Raw genomic sequence first — 16,940 nt, 5'->3', positions numbered from 1 at the left:
TATTAATTATTACTATTTCATATTTATATTCACTAGGCTCCAGCTGGGATCAGGGTCCCATTATGCTGGGCATTGTGCAGACAGACACAGAGAGGTGGTTCCTGCAAAGAAAACCTACTGTGGCTACAGCTCCGGACTGGGACTCAGGAGAGCTAGGTTCAGTTCCTTTCTGTCAGAGACTCCCTGTGTGACCATGGTCAACTCACTTCATCTCTCATTGTGCCTCTGATTCCCAGTTGTAAAGTAGGGACAATAGCCCTTCCTTTCCCCCACCCTTTGTCTGTCAGTAAGGTCTTCAGGGCAGTGACAGACAGACTCTCACTATGTGTTTGTAAAGCATCCAGCACAATAGGTTGTCTGGCACATACATTTCTGTAGCATGCAAAGGGTTAACTTTGTTTGTAAGCCACTGGGGAGGGAGGTGGTTGGCTGGGAAAGCTGGAACTGAACTGGTCTGGCAGATGGGTGGGGTGAGGTTGGTGAGTGATCTGGGAGAGCCAGTCAGATGACTGGTACTCACGTCATCCCCTGAGAATGTCTTTGAACCTCCACGTTGTATTTACATGGAGTGAGGTCCAAAGCCACTGGCTCTGCAGAGGCATATGGCACCTCTTGTCACCTGAGCACTTCTGCCTAATACAGATCCATATATAAAGGAGCAGCATATGACGGGGTCCAACTCACAGAGGACAGCAGGTGAACAGCAGCTAGGTAAGGTGCAGGTGATACAATTCATTAATTCTGCAGCAGCTCAAGGCATTTTCCGGGGAGTGTTGTGTAGAAGTTAGAGCAGAAGTCTGTGAGCCAGGACTCATGGGTTCTATTCCCACCTCTTGAAATGTTACCTAGTGCTTAGGGACACTGGGAGTCATGTTTTCTGGGTTCCATTTCTGCATCGGGGGGGGATATGGTTTAGTGGTTAGAGCAGGGAACTGGAAGGACTCCTGAATTCTAGACCCAACTCTTTCACTGACACACTCTATCTAGGTCACATCTCTATGAGCCCTAGTTTCACCAGCTATAAAATGGGATAACAATGCCGATCTACTGTGTGCTACAGTGGCCTGTGATGCTGGATTACTTAGATTGCAAAGCTCTTTGAAAGCCTTGGATAAAAGATGCTTTAGTCAGGTATAGTGCTCTTGTATGGATTTCCACAAGGGCATAAACCTGTGAGGTGTGGGGGTGGTCTCACGTTAGAGCACCCTAAGGAGTTTGGAAATGAATCTCTATCAGGGCTTTAGAGTTTTCCATGACGTCAGTGGACGGATCTGTTAAAATGGTTTTCCCTGAGGTTGTTCCCAGACACCCAAAGCTGCCTTCTGAGTTATTGTCTTGAACACAGTGCCCAGGGCAGAGCTGAGCTCTCTGATCGTTTGGAAAAACTAATTTCAAACCAACGGTGATATTGACACAAAGGGGTGATTACCATGCACGAGTGCAAACTGAGGTCACCTGTGCTCTTGTCACAAGGACCACTGAACTTGGGTTATTATTTATTTATGTGTATTATGATAGTACCTAGGGAGCCCTAGTCATGGACCAGGAATCATTGCTTATGTGCATCATTTGCTCCCACTCAGAGGCAGTTTATCTTGCTGACCAAGGGGGCCAGTTTTTGATACCCTTACTCACACTGAGACTACCTTACACCTTGAGCGATCCCGCTGAAATAAAATCAATGAAGTGGTCAGGTGCTACTCAATGGGAGGGTATCAGAATCTGGTCTCTTTGACTGTATTTTACATTCACTATCTGGATTTTGTGCCATCCAGCTGCAATTTAAATCCCCACCTGAAATGTGTTTGAATCTAAAGAGAGTCACTGCAAAAAGCAGCAACCCAGAAAGAAGATCCAGGCATTGGAAAATGAACCTGGCCCCACCCATGAACCGATAAAGTGAAGCCAAAGCCTGGGTCGTGGCAGGAACTCCACTAACTGCTTTCTGGTTGGTTTCTCTCCGCAGAGTCCCCGCCCAGTGACCAGACAGACCATGCCTCACAAAGCTGCACTTCTGGCTTTGCTCCTGGCCACCTTCTCAGGTTGGTGGTCTTCTCTATAACAATGTGCAGGGACTCAGTTCCTGGCTCTAGACATGAAAGGTGAAAGGTCTCCCTGCCCCGCTGGAGATTCAGCCACACGGCAGGGGTCCCCGGCTGCTTACAAGAGGATGCAGCTTAGCGAGATAGTATTTTGGAACAGGAGAGGACAAGTCCATTGACCCATCTTGCCCCAAACGAGAAAGGTGTCGTAGTAAGATGGCTCAGTCACAGGTCCCCAATGTGTTGCTCCTTTGATGCTCTCGCTGTACCCCAAGGCAGGGTAGCTCTGACCCTGTCACGGGAGTCTCAGGCACTGTTCCTTTGACTCTGCCGCTGGACCCAACATGTGTCACTGGCCTCCACTTTCGTTGTGTCATGTGAGTCAGCCCCCCGACGAATCCTTCTGGTTATGCTGGGCCTGGCACCCAGAACTCCCACTGAAGTTAATGGGGGCTTCAGCTCTGGAAATCAGGGCCTTTATTACTTTGGGGAGGGGGCGCCCCTGGGACTTGTCAGTGTAGAGAAGACTCCTGATCATCCCAGGGATAAAATGTTGTCTCAAGGATTACAGACTGTGAGCTCCATCAGTTTAAGACCAGCTCCCAACACTAGGTCTTCCCTTCACAGAGCTCCTCCATGCCACCTCCCTGCTACCAAGCTCATGGTTTGCCACCAAGGCTCTCCCGAGGTCATTCTGTTAAATGCTCTTGTTCCACCCATGCAGCTTCTCAGGCTGAACAGGCGAGGAATGGGTTCTGGGATTACCTCAGCCAGCTCACTCACGACAAGGACAGCATGGCACATACTCAGAGCATGAAGCTGGACCAAGAGATCAAGTGAGTACCTCATTCTCTGGGGTTAAAGAATTAGTAGGTAGTACCCTGAAGCCCCTTGCCCTGTCAGAGACCCAAGCACATCTGGCTCTTGCACTATGCCTTCCAATTGCTTCCAGGCTGATTGGTTTATTGATTGATTTTTAGAGAGGTATAGTGTCCCTAAAACCTTCATATATATATAGGCATTTTGGCAATTCCAAAAACAAATAACAGATGTCGTCAGTTGACTCAATACTATCCATGCTCCTTATGTGGCTGGAGATCTCCCAGCTGGCCCTACCCAATAATGACTGAAATAAAACAAAGAAAAGCCCAGTGGAAACCAAAAAGTGATTCCTGCAGCTCGGCGAACATGAGCTCTGGCCCAGCAGCCAAGACCAGGAGTGAGGACGGCAGGCAAGGGCTCTCTGCTGCGACAGGGCAGCGAGACTGGCGTGGCTAGTAATATTGGTTAGCCCAGCATCACCGCAGGCAAGTGCTATGCAAACAGCTCTCTGAGGGCTCTCTCCCTGTACTCCTCTATTGCAGTTGTGATACCCCAATTCAGCTCTGCCAGTGACCCTCATTCCTGACGTACGTCCCCTCCCTGCTGTTTACTCAAAACCCACATCCCAGCTCTGCCAATGCACCTCTTTCCTAATCTATCGCACTACCTGCTTGCCTCTCCTGAGCTTAGACTCATGACGAATTCTGCCATGCAGTTTTTGTTCTATGGGCAAAGTCCACAAGGGACTAATCTAAGATGAGACCCACCAGACTCATCTTCATTTATGACGCAAGGCCCAGGTCTCAAGGGGTGAAAAGTTAGTGCTTTATATATCCTTGAGAGCCCCCTTTCTTAATGCAGCGCTCAACTGTACAGCCATTATTTCTAGTAAAGTGACAAAAGTGCTAGGACGAGGAATCAGAGCTCAGGCAGTTAAGTGTGCGTCTGTTGCTTCTTACAGAAAAGTGAAAGAAAGTATCCAAGAAGGAGTCAACTACATGGGAAATCTCCTTGAGAAACTGGCCCCACTTAACAGAGGACTTCAGCCACGGTTCTACCAAGACTCCGACAGCCTGCGAAGGCTCATCAGGAAGGAGCTGGAAGACCTGAGGGTGAAACTGTCTCCTTATGTGGATGAGGTGCACCAGAAAATCAGCAAGAACCTGGAAGCACTTCGCTTCCAGCTGACCCCATTCACCGAAGAGCTCCTGGACCAGGTCTTGCTGAAATCTAGGGAGCTGCAGCAGCACCTCACCCCAACTCGAGACATGAAGGCCCAGTTCCTGGAAGGCGTATATGAAGTTCAGAGGTTTGTGGCTCAGTATGCCAATAAAATAGCCTTTCATACTGACCAAGTGAAGGAGGTCTTCCATCCGTACGCTGCCAGACTGGTGACTGAGATCCACCGCAACATGGAAGAACTCCATAGAAACGTCACCCCACACACCAAAGTCAGCCCAGAGAAATTCTATCAGTACATCCAGGAGCTCTCTGAGAAGCTGACCCAGAATGCCAGGGATCTCCACCAGAAGATCCAGAGGAATCTGAACCACCTCAAGGAACAGCTGCGCCTTTACCCCAGTGGCCTCAGGGAGCACATTGCTGGCACTACTGTAGACCCTAACTGGGCTGTGGACTCCTACATGGAGGGCCTGGCTCAAGAAGTGCAGCAGAGAATCGAGGAGTTCAGAAGGGACACGTTCCTCCAGATAGATGACTTCACCAGGACCATTGACCGGGAGACAGAAGAAATGAAGTTCAAACTATCTCCACTGTCCTCATACTCAGAGGAGTTTCAGGACAGCTCAGCACCTCTGGAGGATTTGCATGTCCGGCTTGACTCTCTGTGGAAGGATATTTCCCAGAGTTTAAATGAGAAAAGCAGCGATTTACAATGAAATCCTGTACCTGTGTATAGAGAGGGGTGTGCGTGAGTGTTTGCGTGTGCTAGTGTGCATGCTTAAACCATGCCAGTGGGAAAGAAAAACTGTCAAGAAGTCATGTCCTACTCTACTGCACTGTTGGCTAAGGACACCTGTGGCCATGACTTGGACAACTATAACAATAACATGCCATCAACATGGCTCCTCGTGCCACATAAGTACAGCTCTGTCCAGTTGCAGTGCTAGTCCAGAGTTCTCAAATCTGATGGGAGTTCAGCCAGCCCCTCCATCATTGCCCAGCAGTCCCCTGCGGCTGAAAAAACACTGCAACCTGCTCTCTCTTAGAAAGATAAAGCCACAAAGTCACCTTCTGTCAGAAGGATACAATCCTGTGACTCCTTATCAAATCATTTGGCAGGTTTCAGAGTATCAGCCGTGTTAGTTTGTATCCGCAAAAAGAAAAGGAGTACTAGTGGCATCTTAGAGACTAACCAATTTATTTGAGCATAAGCTTTCGTGAGCACGAAAGCTTATGCTCAAATAAATTGGTTAGTCTCTAAGGTGCCACAAGTCCTCCTTTTCCTTTTATCAAATCATGCAATTTTACTAAAATAATTCCACAAACCATCTTTGCTGCGGTCTTTTGAAAGCCAAATGGTCAGAGTGCTTATCTCAGCAGCAGGAAAGAGGGAATAAGTACCACACCTGTAATTACCTAAAGCAGTGATTCTCAAAATTCACTGCACCATGACCCCCCTTCTGACAACAAAAATTACTACACAACCCCAGGAGGGGGGACCGAAGCCTAAGCCCACCCCAGCCCTGCCGCCCCGGGCTAGGGGAGGGGGGCAAAGCTGAAGCCCAAGGACTTATGACCTGGGCAGGAGGCATGTAACCGTAGCCCCATGGGCTTTGGCCCTGGGTGGTGGGGCTCGGGCTTGGGCTTCAGCCCCGGGTGGTGGCTTTGGCTTTGGCTCGGCCCTAGGCCTCAGCAAGTCTAACAACAGCTTTGGCCCCAACCCACAATTTGAGAACCTCTGACCTATAGCATACACTATATATGTATATATGTATATAAATATACATTTAGATATATGGCCCAGTTTTATAAACCTTACTCACATTGACTTCAGTGACACTACTCAGGTGAGTAAGTACTAGTCAGTGGGAGTAAAAGGTCCAGAATCTGGTCCATACTGTATATCTTTGGATTAATACAGAGTTGAAATGTTGAATTATTTTTAAACTCTTGAAGCTGGACTTCTAGACTTTAACCATCTCCAGTGTGTTACTAGAGTGAATAGTACAAGCTGCTAGTGTACTGCACCCTATGTAGGTTACTCCGCAGTGTTAACCCTTTCCTTGCACATTCTGTGTATATATAAAATATCCCTCTCTATAGTCACAGCATTTTTTATGGAACAGTTGATGGGAAAAATTCAGGTGTTTGGATGTTGTAAGTCACTGCCACAACAGTACTGAGAGGCCATTTGCTATATCAGTTTTATAGTTTCTTCCCCTGCAATTTAAACGACTGTCAAATCTGCTTCAATAAAGTTACATGTTAGATTTCTTTGGAGTTGGTTTTTCCTTTTTTTTCTGTTGAAATTGTACAATGAATACATTATCACAACGTGTAGACTTTTAAAGGCTATGTAGGAGTCACATTGCTTTGTCTCTCTCTACTACTTTGTGCTCAGGTATCTGGGCACTCGGTATAACACAAGAACATAAGAATGGCCATACTGGTCCATCTAGCCCAGTCTCCTGTATTCTGGCAGTGGCCAGGGCCAGATGCTTCAGATGGAATGAACAGAACAGAGCAATTTACTGAGTGAGCCATCTCCAGTTGTCCAGACCCAGCTTCTGGCATCAAAGGCTTATGGACACCTGGAACATGGTGTTGTGTCCCTGACCATTTTGGCTAATGGCGATTGATGGAGCTATTCTCCATGAATTTATCTCATTCTTTTTTGAATCCAGTTATACATTTGGTCTTCACAATGTCTCCTGGCAATGAGTTCCGTAGGTTTACTGTGAGTTGTGTGAAGCAATTCCTCATGTTTGTTTTAAACCTACTGCCTATTAATTTAATTGGGTGAGTCCTGGTTACAGTGTTATGAGAAAATAACACTTCCTTATTCACTTTCTCCACACCACTCATGATTTTATAGACCTCTATCATATCGCCCCTTAGTTGTCTCATTTCTAAGATGAACAGACCTAGTCTTTTTAATCTCTCCTTAAATGGAAGCTGTTCCATACACCTAAGCATTTTTGTTGGCCATTGCTGTACTTTTTCTGATTCAAATATAACTTTTTTGAGATGGGGGCTGCATGCAGTATTCAAAATGTGGCTATACTAGGAATTTATATAGTGGTATTGTGATATTTTCTGTCTTACTAGCTATCCCTTTCCTCGTGGTTGCTAGCATTCTGTTCGCTTTTTTGACTGCTGGAGCACATTGCGCGGACGTTTTCAGAGAACTATCCAGAGTGACTCCGAGATCGCTTTCTCGAGTGGTAACCGCTAATTTAGGCCCCCATCACTTCCCTAGGTCTGGCTGGGATCATGTTTTCCAGTGTGCCCTGCTCTGCCTTTATCAACACTGATTTTCCTCCGCCATTGCGTTGCCCTGTGATCCGGGTTTGCGAGACCCCTTGGCAGTCAGCCTTGGACTTAACTACCTTGAATAATTTTGCATCATCTGCAAACTTTGCCACCTCCCCGCTCACCCCTCTTCCCAGACCATTCATGTGCATCGTGTGCGCTCCCCCGCCCCCCCATCCTCTGTGCCAGGCGGAGGCCTTCGCCCGACCCTCAAGCCTGTGTGGGAGTAGCCCTGCGTCACGTGACCTCGCCGAGGCGTTCCTCCCCCCCCACGAGGCCTGCGGAGCACGCGCCCCCCCCGCTTTAAAAGGGGGGCGGGGCCCGCCAAGGAAGTTCCGGGTCAGAGGGCGGCAAGGAGGCGGAGGCGGAAGCGGAAGCGGAGGCGAGCAGCATGTCGGGGATCGGGGAGCTGGAGCCCGTGCGGGGCGGCCCCTTGTTCCGGCCCCTCAGCGCCGAGGACGAGGAGCAGCAGCCGGACGAGATCGAGTCCCTCTGCATGAGCTGCTACCGCAACGTGAGGCCGGGGAGCGGCCGCCCCGGGGCTCGCCCCGCGCGGGGGGCGGGGGCCGGGCTGGGAGCGGGGTACAGGAGTCCCGCGGGGGGGGGCGGCTCCCCTGCCCGGGCGTGAGGGGGGCACCCGCCCCGCCCCGGTGGGTCCATGTTCCCTTGGCTTTGCTCTTCCAGGGGGTGACCCGGCTGCTGCTCACCAAGATCCCCTTCTTCAGAGAGATCATCGTCAGCTCCTTTACCTGCGGCAGCTGTGCTTGGTCCAACACCGAGATCCAGTCGGCGGGGCGGATCCAGGAGCAGGGGGTGCGCTACGCCCTCGCTGTTACTGCCCGGCAGGTGAGCCATGCCCCCCCCCGCGTCGGCCTCTCCGGGCGGGAGGGGGCGGCAGGGCCAGACCTGGTGGTGGGGAGAGCCTTCACCCGCTGCTGGGTGGAGGGTGCCCTGGCATTTCTGCGGTCGCCTAGTTGCCGCCTGCCGCTTGCTGGCCTTGTCTGGATCAGTCAAAACGTAATTGCTGAAAACCAGCAAAGCTGTCAAAAGCCTCCGCTTGGGGGATACCAATGGCCTGACTTTAAGCGTTCAGCACTTGTGATATAATAGGAAGCCCCTGAGTATCTTGTTGATAGTGGAGACTGAATCTGGGGCCTCATGCTATGAAAGCCTGAACACCTACTGCCTGAGCTAGTCGACCCACTTCTCCTAGTCAAGGTTGTAGCAGGTTCATCAACCCGTGTATTGCCCAGCCACTGAAGGGGGAAGGAGTGCCCCACTGGATAAGCACAGGGTACGCTTCCACTGCCTGTTGAAATTTAGTGGCTGATCCTGGGCTGTCTGCATCTCTGAAGACCATGCTTGTGCCTGTGCATCCTGACTGAAACTATAGTGCGGGTTGAAAGGGATGGAATGTAGGTAAGCAGGTTCTAATCAGGACCCTAGGACTGTCACTACTTGTGGATAAAGCACAGCTGTCCTCAGAGTATAATATGGCAGCAATTCTGCTTGTCTGACTACTGTAAAGTAACTAATATTTAATGAGGCACTATCAGCTGCTCATTAATGGGATGCTGACTCTCTGGGAAGTACTTTAGTGTAAGGTGTCCACACAGCATGCTAAAACAGGCTGTTCTGTGGAGACGTTGTGAACATTTGAGGAAGGGAGAGCCAGTCAGTGGATCAGTGTTTGCCCTGATGCATGGCATCTATTGTCAGAAAAGATTATTGTTTTTGTCAGGTTCATTGATGCTTTGATGTATCTGCACTTACAAGGTGGGCAGAGGAGATGGGGCTGGCTTAAGGTGGCCACCACTGAAGTGTAACTTACACTTAAGTTCATAAGTTGAATGGGCAAATAACTGGTGGGAGAGGCAGCCCAGGGAAACAGTGAGTGGAAACATTGGTTTCACTGGCTCTGTGTGCGAATGATCTTCTAGTGGGAGGATGCTACCACTGTGTTCCCAATGTGCTTCTCAGGGTTGAATTCATTCTTATTTGCTTAGCATGTGTAGGGTTCCTGGCCTGTTGTAGCTTTGTTTTTAATCTTTCCTATACATTGTTCTGTCCAGGATATGAATAGGGAAGTGGTGAAGACAGATTGTGCCACGGCTAGAATCCCAGAGCTAGACTTTGAAATTCCTGCTTTTTCTCAGAAAGGAGGTAGGTATGTAATCTGAGCTCGTTTGCGGCTTGGGGTGGCTGGTAGCCATTTAGCGGAGGTGTTGGTACAGCAACAACTTTTGGCTACTGGAATAGACTGCTACCCTGTATCTGAGTATGACCTAGCCTAGACCAGGGTTTGGATCTGGGGGCATAAACTGATTCACACCAGTACAGTTTTACTGAGATGACTGACTGGATGATGGATGGAGGTGGGTAGAGCTAGGCTCTGTGGTATTACTGTCTTGTACTCTGGACCCCAATTTATCCTGCTGCTAGTCAGTGTCTAGCATGGAAAGCTAGCTCCCCCAAATCCTGCAGTGTCTTGGAGACGGTGTCACAGCCTAGCCCTGAGGCGCCTCTTCCTTCATGAATGCTTCTCATGTTGGCAGCAGCAGCTTCTTCTGTCGGAGGTCTGGGCTTCTGTCCACTGACATGTGCATGGTGAATCTGCAGCTGGATAGTGCTGCCTGAGTAGGGAAGAGACTAGAATTACCAGGCCAAAAAGCAGGAGGTCTTAAGAGTTCTTGTTTTCCCATCTGTGGGAATAAATAGTTCTAGAAAAGATTGGTGGGCTAGGGATGATAAATTTAGAAGATTAACAACATTGCTGTAGTGTACTTAATACTGTAATTAGGTCTGCTTTCTCCCTCTATCAAGCTCTTACCACAATCGAGGGAATAATTGACAGAGCTGTCGCTGGCCTGGAGCAGGATCAGCCAGTCCGCAGGGTAAGGTGCTTTAAGAAGGTAATATCAAAACAGATGTCCGCTTACGGATTACACTTGTCTACAAATTCTGTAACTATCACAGTTACGCATCCCCTACTAGATGACGAGCTGAGAATGCTTCTTGGCTTGGCATTGTTGGCCTGTGACAGGCCTATCTGAAGGTCTAGGCTGGTACCAAAGATCTGATCTGATCTTGAGTGTCTCTCCTTTCACAGGCAGCAGACAAAGGTGTGGCAGGAAAAATAGATGAGTTTATTGGCAAACTCAAGCAGCTGAAGGAAGTGGATTCTTCTTTCACCTTTGTAAGTATTAGCAGGAGGGTGGGGAAATGCATCTCCCCCTCTCTTTGGGGGCAAAACAAGGAGGATTCCTGAAGACTTTTCTTATACTTCCCTCTGTCAGATCATAGACGACCCCTCAGGTAATAGCTTTGTGGAGAATCCTCGTGCGCCGCAGAAAGATGATGCTCTTGTGGTTACACATTACAGGAGGACTGCCCAGCAGGATGCTATGCTTGGCCTGGAGGTATTATGTCTGGGTGGGGAAGGTGTCTTAAAGTCAGAAGTGAGGGGAGGCCTGGCAGGTGTTAGTTCTTCCCTCATTCCTGCCCTCCGTGGCCTATATTCAGGTGCTAGCCTTCCATAATGGAAAGGAAAATGCCCCCTTCCGATCCTAATCTGTGTCCTCCTTTATATGCCAGAGGGAATGCTGCTGAGTAGCAGAGGCATTCTTCTCTTCCATCCTGTCCCAAAGAGTCTGTTCAGAGATCCATGAATGGGAAGATGTATGAGATATAATTATCTGAGCCTCTGTGTTGGCATACTGATATTGGCCTCTATGCTGTTTCAGACAGAGGAGACTGATGAGAACCCAGCTGATTCTGTGGAGGATCTGAGGAATGAAGTGAGTAATGTTCCTGGTTGGCCACCTGGAGCTCTCTAACTGGATTGCAGCTGTGTCCTGATTGCTCTGAGGAACATATGGTAGTGGGCGCACACATAGGGATACAGATACCTAAACTGCCCCATTTGCTGGACTAATTTTTTCCAAGCTACAGCGATCAGGGCCATAAGTATTGAGATGGAAGCTAAATTCATGTATTGCTCCCGGTTACAGTAGTCTTTGGTATCTGTCTTTAGGCAAGTAAGTGCCCATAGTGCAACAGATCAGACCCTTCAGCGTGTTCTTGTATTGCAGGTGTTGCAGTTCAACACAAACTGTCCTGAATGTAATGCCCCAGCCAACACTAACATGAAGCTAGTGCGTATCCTTCTGATGGGACGGTGTGACAGGACAAGCTGACCTTTTCCTGCTGTGCCGAGAGGGGGTGGTCAGTATTGTGCACAGGCCTAGTGCTTTATGGCTCTGTATTCTGCCAGAGAGAGGCTTAAATGTCTGACCCAGGATAGCAAAGCCTTTGACTCTGGAGACCTATCTAAGAGCTACTTATGGCTTGGAAACAAGCTCATGTTTGAATCTCAATGCATGATCCCATTAAATAGGAACAAAAGGCTGGAAACCTATTGGTGCCTACGAACAGGACTCTCTGAATTGGTGCTCAGCACCTGCGTTGGCACTGACATGCTAATCTCCTTTGACTGCTCTTCTGAACAAAGTTGCATCCTGTCGTCGGGAAGTAGCTTAGTCCTGTGTAAGGAAGACAGAAGTTCTTTGTCTTGGAGGTTTCTTATTTCAGGCAAACTTCCGTAACGGTCTGTCCCAGAAATTCCACACTTCAAGGAAGTGGTCATCATGGCTACAAACTGCGAGGCCTGTGGGCACAGGACGAATGAGGTGAGCTGCAAAGCTGACCATGTCTTCTTCAGAACATGCCAGCCTTCTCCTGTGCTCTCCAAAGGGATGGACTTTTCTGTCTGTCCCCTGCCTGCACCCCACTCCTGATCATAATCTGGTTTCCTGGATTAGCTATCGGACAGAGGAGACTGGGGGAGATGGGGGTTTGTTAAATGTCTTTTGTAGAAAACTCGGGTGGGTAGGACCACAGCAGCTGAGTGGCTAGCATTGGAACAAATACCTGCAGCTGTAACATGTTAATCCACTAAGTAGCTGACTTGGATGACTAACTCTTCTATCCCCCAAAATCTGTCCTAAACCTAAGGTTGAGGTACTGACCCTAAATGACCCTAGATCTGGCTGGCCCAGTGCAGAGTCTTAGATGCAAGACATACACACCAACTCTTAATCCTCTTGCCACTCCAGTGTGCTTTAAAGTATTCTGAATGCTTTGTCACTTGTAAACTAACTCTAACAGATTGTTTCTAGGTTAAATCTGGAGGAGCAATAGAACCGCTGGGTACCAGGATCACCCTTCATGTTACAGACCCTTCAGACATGACAAGAGATATACTAAAGGTAATTTCTTCCTTCAGATACCTGATAATCTTTAAATGTGTGTGTGGCTACTTCTTGGGACCTCTTCTCTCAATTTGGCCCTACTGATGAAGGAAGTGGGGTCTAGCTGGGGCTTCTGGGATTTATTCCCAGCTCACCATAGACTTTCTGCGGTCTTGGCTCTTCACCTCTGAATCCCTCAGATGGAAGCTGCTCTCTAGCACATCACCCTTTTGGATGACCTGGAAATAAGCATACCATGTGTCTCTCTGCAGTCAGAAACGTGTAGCGTGGAGATTCCAGAGCTGGAGTTCGAGCTTGGCATGGGAGCGCTGGGGGGGAAATTCACCACTCTGGAGGGGCTGCTGAAAGATATCCAAGATCTGGTGAGTGGTGTATATTAAGCTCCCGTTTAGCTGAGGTTTGTACCTGTAGCTGCATTTGGGATGCATAGGACCCCCCCCCCCCCCCCCCCCCCCCCCCCGCCAATGAACCGACTCTAAATGCTGAGAACCTGTAGCTTCCTGTAGACTTGGGTATGTAGCGCAAGTGTGCAGCACCACTGAACAGTCATTCATGTCATGCTGCTGCCTTCACTCGCCCTGCCTGGAGAGGGGGGAGCACGTCAGCCACAGTGGCTTTCATGCTCTTCTGGGGAGAGGTGGGTTGTCCTTCAGAATTCCTCTTCCTCCCTCCCCTTCTCCATGTTTCACAGCAACTGTTCTTGTAGACCCTGCTCCCCTGAGCTAGTCAGTGCATCTCTCAGAGGGTTACTTGGGAGCAGCATCAATCACTCCCTCCTTAGACTCTGGATGTGTTGCCATCCCAGCTTCTCTCCATCTGAATAACTGAGGGTAGCTCTGATATGTGGCATAGCTTAATGCCTGCTCTGTTCTCGCGCACTGATGCCCACAGGAAGGCAGGCTGTAGAAGTGGGCTTCTGAGGCCACAGTAGATGGAACGGACAGTGTCCCTCTGCCTTCAGAACCTGATCTAGGAGCTAAAGAGATCTCAGCACATTGGTTCCAGCTCACTCTGTACAGGGCCTCTTCACTGTAGATGTTGATTCTTAAGACACCCCGCTGAGCTGAGGACTTCCCCTTGACTGATGTAAAGATAGGAACAAGCCCTTTGTGTCTAAAGGAAACAAGGTTTCAAAAGCCTCTTATGGGTTGCCTAGAGCAGCATGCTATCATAGCCAGCTGCCAACTCCTATTAACTAGTCACTTCCCAGGGCTCCCCAAATGCCCTGGGCCAGGCTGGGCATCGCTCACATGCAGGTACCACGAAGTATTCTGCAATAGTAACTCAGTGTGGCAGAATCTGAAGGAGCCTGTTTTCTGTTGCAGATTGTGAAAAACCCCTTCACTCTGGGGGACAGCTCTACTCCAAGCAGAGTGGAGAAGCTCCAAGAGTTTGGCAGGAAGGTGTATCAGGTTAGTAGCTTTGGTGTCCTATTCACACTGAACCTGGCAAATGACCTGGTCAGATGTGTTCTTTGGCAGCATTGCTGCAAATCTGAAGTGTGTAACTTTGTGGAATCTCAGCAGGCATGTAAGTTTCCCCTCCTTACGCTGCCATCCTGTTTGGTTCCCACCTTCCACCAATGTCCTGTGTAGCCATGCTATAAGCCTTCTGCAGGGAGGGGGCTTGTGGCTCCTGCTTCAGGACCACTGATGTTGCACCATATATCATTAGGCAGGGAGCATCCCCTAACACAACATGCTTACACGCAATGAAGGCAGTAATCCTGAATGAAGGCAGTAATCCTGAGGTCAGTTGCCCTGACCTCAAACCATCACACAAACTAGACTAAAGATGTTTAATATCCCTCCTCTGGCCACCTAAGTGTTGGGCAGAGCTTTCCTGTCACTGAAATGAGACAAACCTGCCATGCTGCAACACAGTCCAGGCCAAAAGGGGCGAACTGTCCATGTACTTTGCGCTAATGCTCTGTGGCACCTCCGTGCCATAGGATCTCCAAATCTAGTACATATAACTATATACATCATGGACATAGATCACATCACTGGCTGTACTAGTATTCTGATAGTCAGTGTTCAGAAGAGTAATGTAATAGGGCTTTAGCTCTGTCTGCCAGCATGCAGTGATTCAACTGATGGGGGTCAAGATGGAGCACTGCATGCTGGGAGATCAAGGCACAGCCATATTAGCCATATTATCCAGTGTGGACAGCTGTGAGAAGCTGCACTTCTGTTTGCAGATTACCATTGGCTTGTGTGTTTCCTGGATGATGGAGCTGGGACACAAACTCTTCATTTGTTACACCAGACTCCTCAACCTTCAAATGTTGCAACTGTTCACAATATGAACAGGGACTAGATAGCATGACAGCAGTGCTTTGCTGCTTCCTATGCCTGGAACTCTGTCCAGCTCTAAGCCTCCTCACCTGAAGCATGTCCTGTCTTGAGTGAATGCTGGTATACACAGGAAATGTTCTAGCTGTCTGTAGAGCACTGCGCATTCTTAGAATGGTGTATAAGGTGTCTGTAGCTCCTGAGGTAGCATTCTCTGCAAGGTTGAGTGTGATGTTGACAACCTGCAAGATGCAGCAGGGACTTGGATTTTAGGTTTGATTGATCACTGCTCAAATGGAGCATGTGGGGTCCTGGCTGTTAATCTGTCTCCATTTCCTCAGATTATGGAGGGTCACATGGAGGCTCACTTCATTCTGGATGATCCTGCAGGGAACAGCTACCTTCAGGTAGAGTATTGAGCACTTATGATGAGACTTCCCTTTAGGGTCTTCTGAATGCAGTAATCCACAGATGCACCCCCCACCCAATGCTATTCAAAACAACCAAGGAACCACTTTGGGGGTGACCTGAGGTGGGAAGAGAATTGGTTTTTCACCTCCATGTACCTTAACGTCGGTCAGCTGCATTCCAGGAGGCGATCCCAGTGGTGGTGGTAGGAAAAAAGCAGATACATGGTTCTTCAGGGGCTGAGAGTTAAGAGCCTAAGGTCTGTTTCTGTCTGCTATTGACTTGTGGGAGCTTGGGCAAGTCACTTGATCTCTCTGCCTCACAGAACTCACTTCTAAAGGGGGCTGACCCTTGCCTTCCTAAAAGGGAGGGTAAGGCTCAACGATTATCTGTAAAATGCTTTGTGATCCTTTGGCTGAAACTTGCTGGAGAAGTGCGGCGCATGTAAGTATGCGAGGCTCTGACCATACCAAAGCACAACTAACTTTCTTTCTTTCTCTCTTTGAACCAAAGAACGTCTATGCTCCAGAGGAAGATCCAGAGCTAAAAGTGGAGCACTATGAGCGCACGTTTGCACAGAATGAGGAGCTGGGCCTCAATGACATGAGAACTGAGGGCTATGAAACTGGGCTGACCTCTGAGCGGTAGCAGCACATGGAGGGACAGAAAAGCCAAACTCTTCTCACTAAGTTATTACTATTGTAATAGGGCTAAGGACCTGGCCTATCTTGCACTGGAAGCAAGCTTTTTGTGCTTAATTTACACGTGCTTAATTTACCTTTTGGAAGTTAGCAGGTGGGCAGACCTTAAAGTCAAAAGTTGAGTGTTTAATTACCTTATTTTGGAGGTTTATACTTGCATAAAGAAAAATGTAAAAAACCTGTTTGCTTGGGTTTCAGTTGTGTTCTTTGTCTTCCTGTGCATGCACTAACTGGGATCAGTAGAACCCCTCCTCTAGCAGCAGTTGGTGCTAGATCCTTGAGTAGCAGCTGGCTCTGCAGCTAGTGTCTCCAGACTGATTGTACACTTCTGTTTTTAAATGAAAACTACCCTCACCTTCTCTACACTGTGTTCCAATGTAAAGTATTAATTAACAAAGTGTTGCTTTTGAATAGTTCCATGTCTCATTTTTGTTTTTTTTGTGTGCATGTTCTTAAGCTCACAGCTGAGAACTCCAGGCACAGAGAAGCTTGGGTTTGAATCTTGGGAGGAAAAGCTAACAAAAAGTGACAGGTTTCAGAGTAACAGCTGTGTTAGTCTGTATTCACAAAAAGAAAAGGAGTACTTGTGGCACCTTAGAGACTAACCAATTTATGTGAGCATGAGCTTTCGTGAGCTACAGCTCACTTCATCGGATGCCACAGTATGCATCCGATGAAGTGAGCTGTAGCTCATGAAAGCTCATGCTCACATAAATTGGTTAGTCTCTAAAACAATTAGTGGTGGAGCAACACAATCGCTGATTATGGTTAATGCTTAACCAAGTGAGGGGTTTGGCAGTGTAGAGGCAGTTCAGTGTACTCTGAGCTGTGCTCAAAATAAAAAAGGAATAATTTGACAATAGATGGGTTTGTCTAACTTTCAGCCTGAGAAAGTGGGGCAGCTGTACT

The 16,940-nt window shown here is 48.4% G+C and overlaps 2 protein-coding genes across 4 annotated transcripts; both read left to right on the top strand.

Annotated features, from left to right (window-relative positions):
* Positions 1-665: 665 nt before the first annotated feature.
* On the top strand, positions 666-4,768 carry APOA5 (apolipoprotein A5). Its single transcript, XM_043533862.1, has 4 exons — positions 666-722; positions 1,967-2,042; positions 2,767-2,878; positions 3,826-4,768. Exons 1-4 carry the CDS (start codon positions 666-668, stop codon positions 4,760-4,762), a joined length of 1,182 nt encoding a protein of 393 aa, XP_043389797.1. The 3' UTR covers positions 4,763-4,768.
* A 2,829-nt stretch (positions 4,769-7,597) lies between these two features.
* Positions 7,598-16,444, top strand: ZPR1 (ZPR1 zinc finger). Of its 3 annotated transcripts, none has more exons than XM_037882380.2 (14): positions 7,598-7,872; positions 8,043-8,204; positions 9,431-9,521; positions 10,182-10,252; positions 10,468-10,554; positions 10,655-10,777; positions 11,102-11,155; positions 11,450-11,516; positions 11,976-12,046; positions 12,536-12,625; positions 12,880-12,990; positions 13,954-14,040; positions 15,264-15,329; positions 15,844-16,444. In XM_037882380.2, the coding sequence occupies exons 1-14, from the start codon at positions 7,750-7,752 to the stop codon at positions 15,976-15,978; spliced, it is 1,338 nt and encodes a 445-aa protein (XP_037738308.1). In that variant the 5' UTR covers positions 7,598-7,749; the 3' UTR covers positions 15,979-16,444. The 3 variants fall into 3 exon arrangements, with proteins under 3 accessions (XP_037738308.1, XP_037738309.1, XP_037738310.1); XM_037882382.2 differs by having other exon boundaries at positions 7,862-7,872; positions 8,084-8,204; XM_037882381.2 differs by lacking the exon at positions 9,431-9,521 and having other exon boundaries at positions 7,701-7,872; positions 8,084-8,204.
* The last annotated feature ends 496 nt before the right edge of the window (positions 16,445-16,940 follow it).

The sequence above is a fragment of the Chelonia mydas genome, chromosome 22 (genome assembly GCF_015237465.2).
Source record: "Chelonia mydas isolate rCheMyd1 chromosome 22, rCheMyd1.pri.v2, whole genome shotgun sequence".
NCBI classification, from domain to species: Eukaryota; Metazoa; Chordata; order Testudines; family Cheloniidae; genus Chelonia; species Chelonia mydas.
The sequence above is the reverse complement of the archived record's forward strand: the minus strand, read 5'-3'. Positions and strand labels throughout refer to the sequence as shown.

Coding starts and splice junctions, on each gene's coding strand:
- APOA5 (XM_043533862.1), top strand. CDS start 666: ATGACGGGGTCCAACTCACAGAGGACAGCAGGTGAACAGCAGCTAGGT. Junction 723..1,966: donor AGCAGCTAGGTAAGGTGCAG/GTGATACAATTC, acceptor TTCTCTCCGCAG/AGTCCCCGCCCAGTGACCAG. Junction 2,043..2,766: donor GCTCCTGGCCACCTTCTCAG/GTTGGTGGTCTT, acceptor CCACCCATGCAG/CTTCTCAGGCTGAACAGGCG.
- ZPR1 (XM_037882380.2), top strand. CDS start 7,750: ATGTCGGGGATCGGGGAGCTGGAGCCCGTGCGGGGCGGCCCCTTGTTC. Junction 10,253..10,467: donor AGGATCAGCCAGTCCGCAGG/GTAAGGTGCTTT, acceptor CTCCTTTCACAG/GCAGCAGACAAAGGTGTGGC. Junction 12,991..13,953: donor TGAAAGATATCCAAGATCTG/GTGAGTGGTGTA, acceptor TTTCTGTTGCAG/ATTGTGAAAAACCCCTTCAC.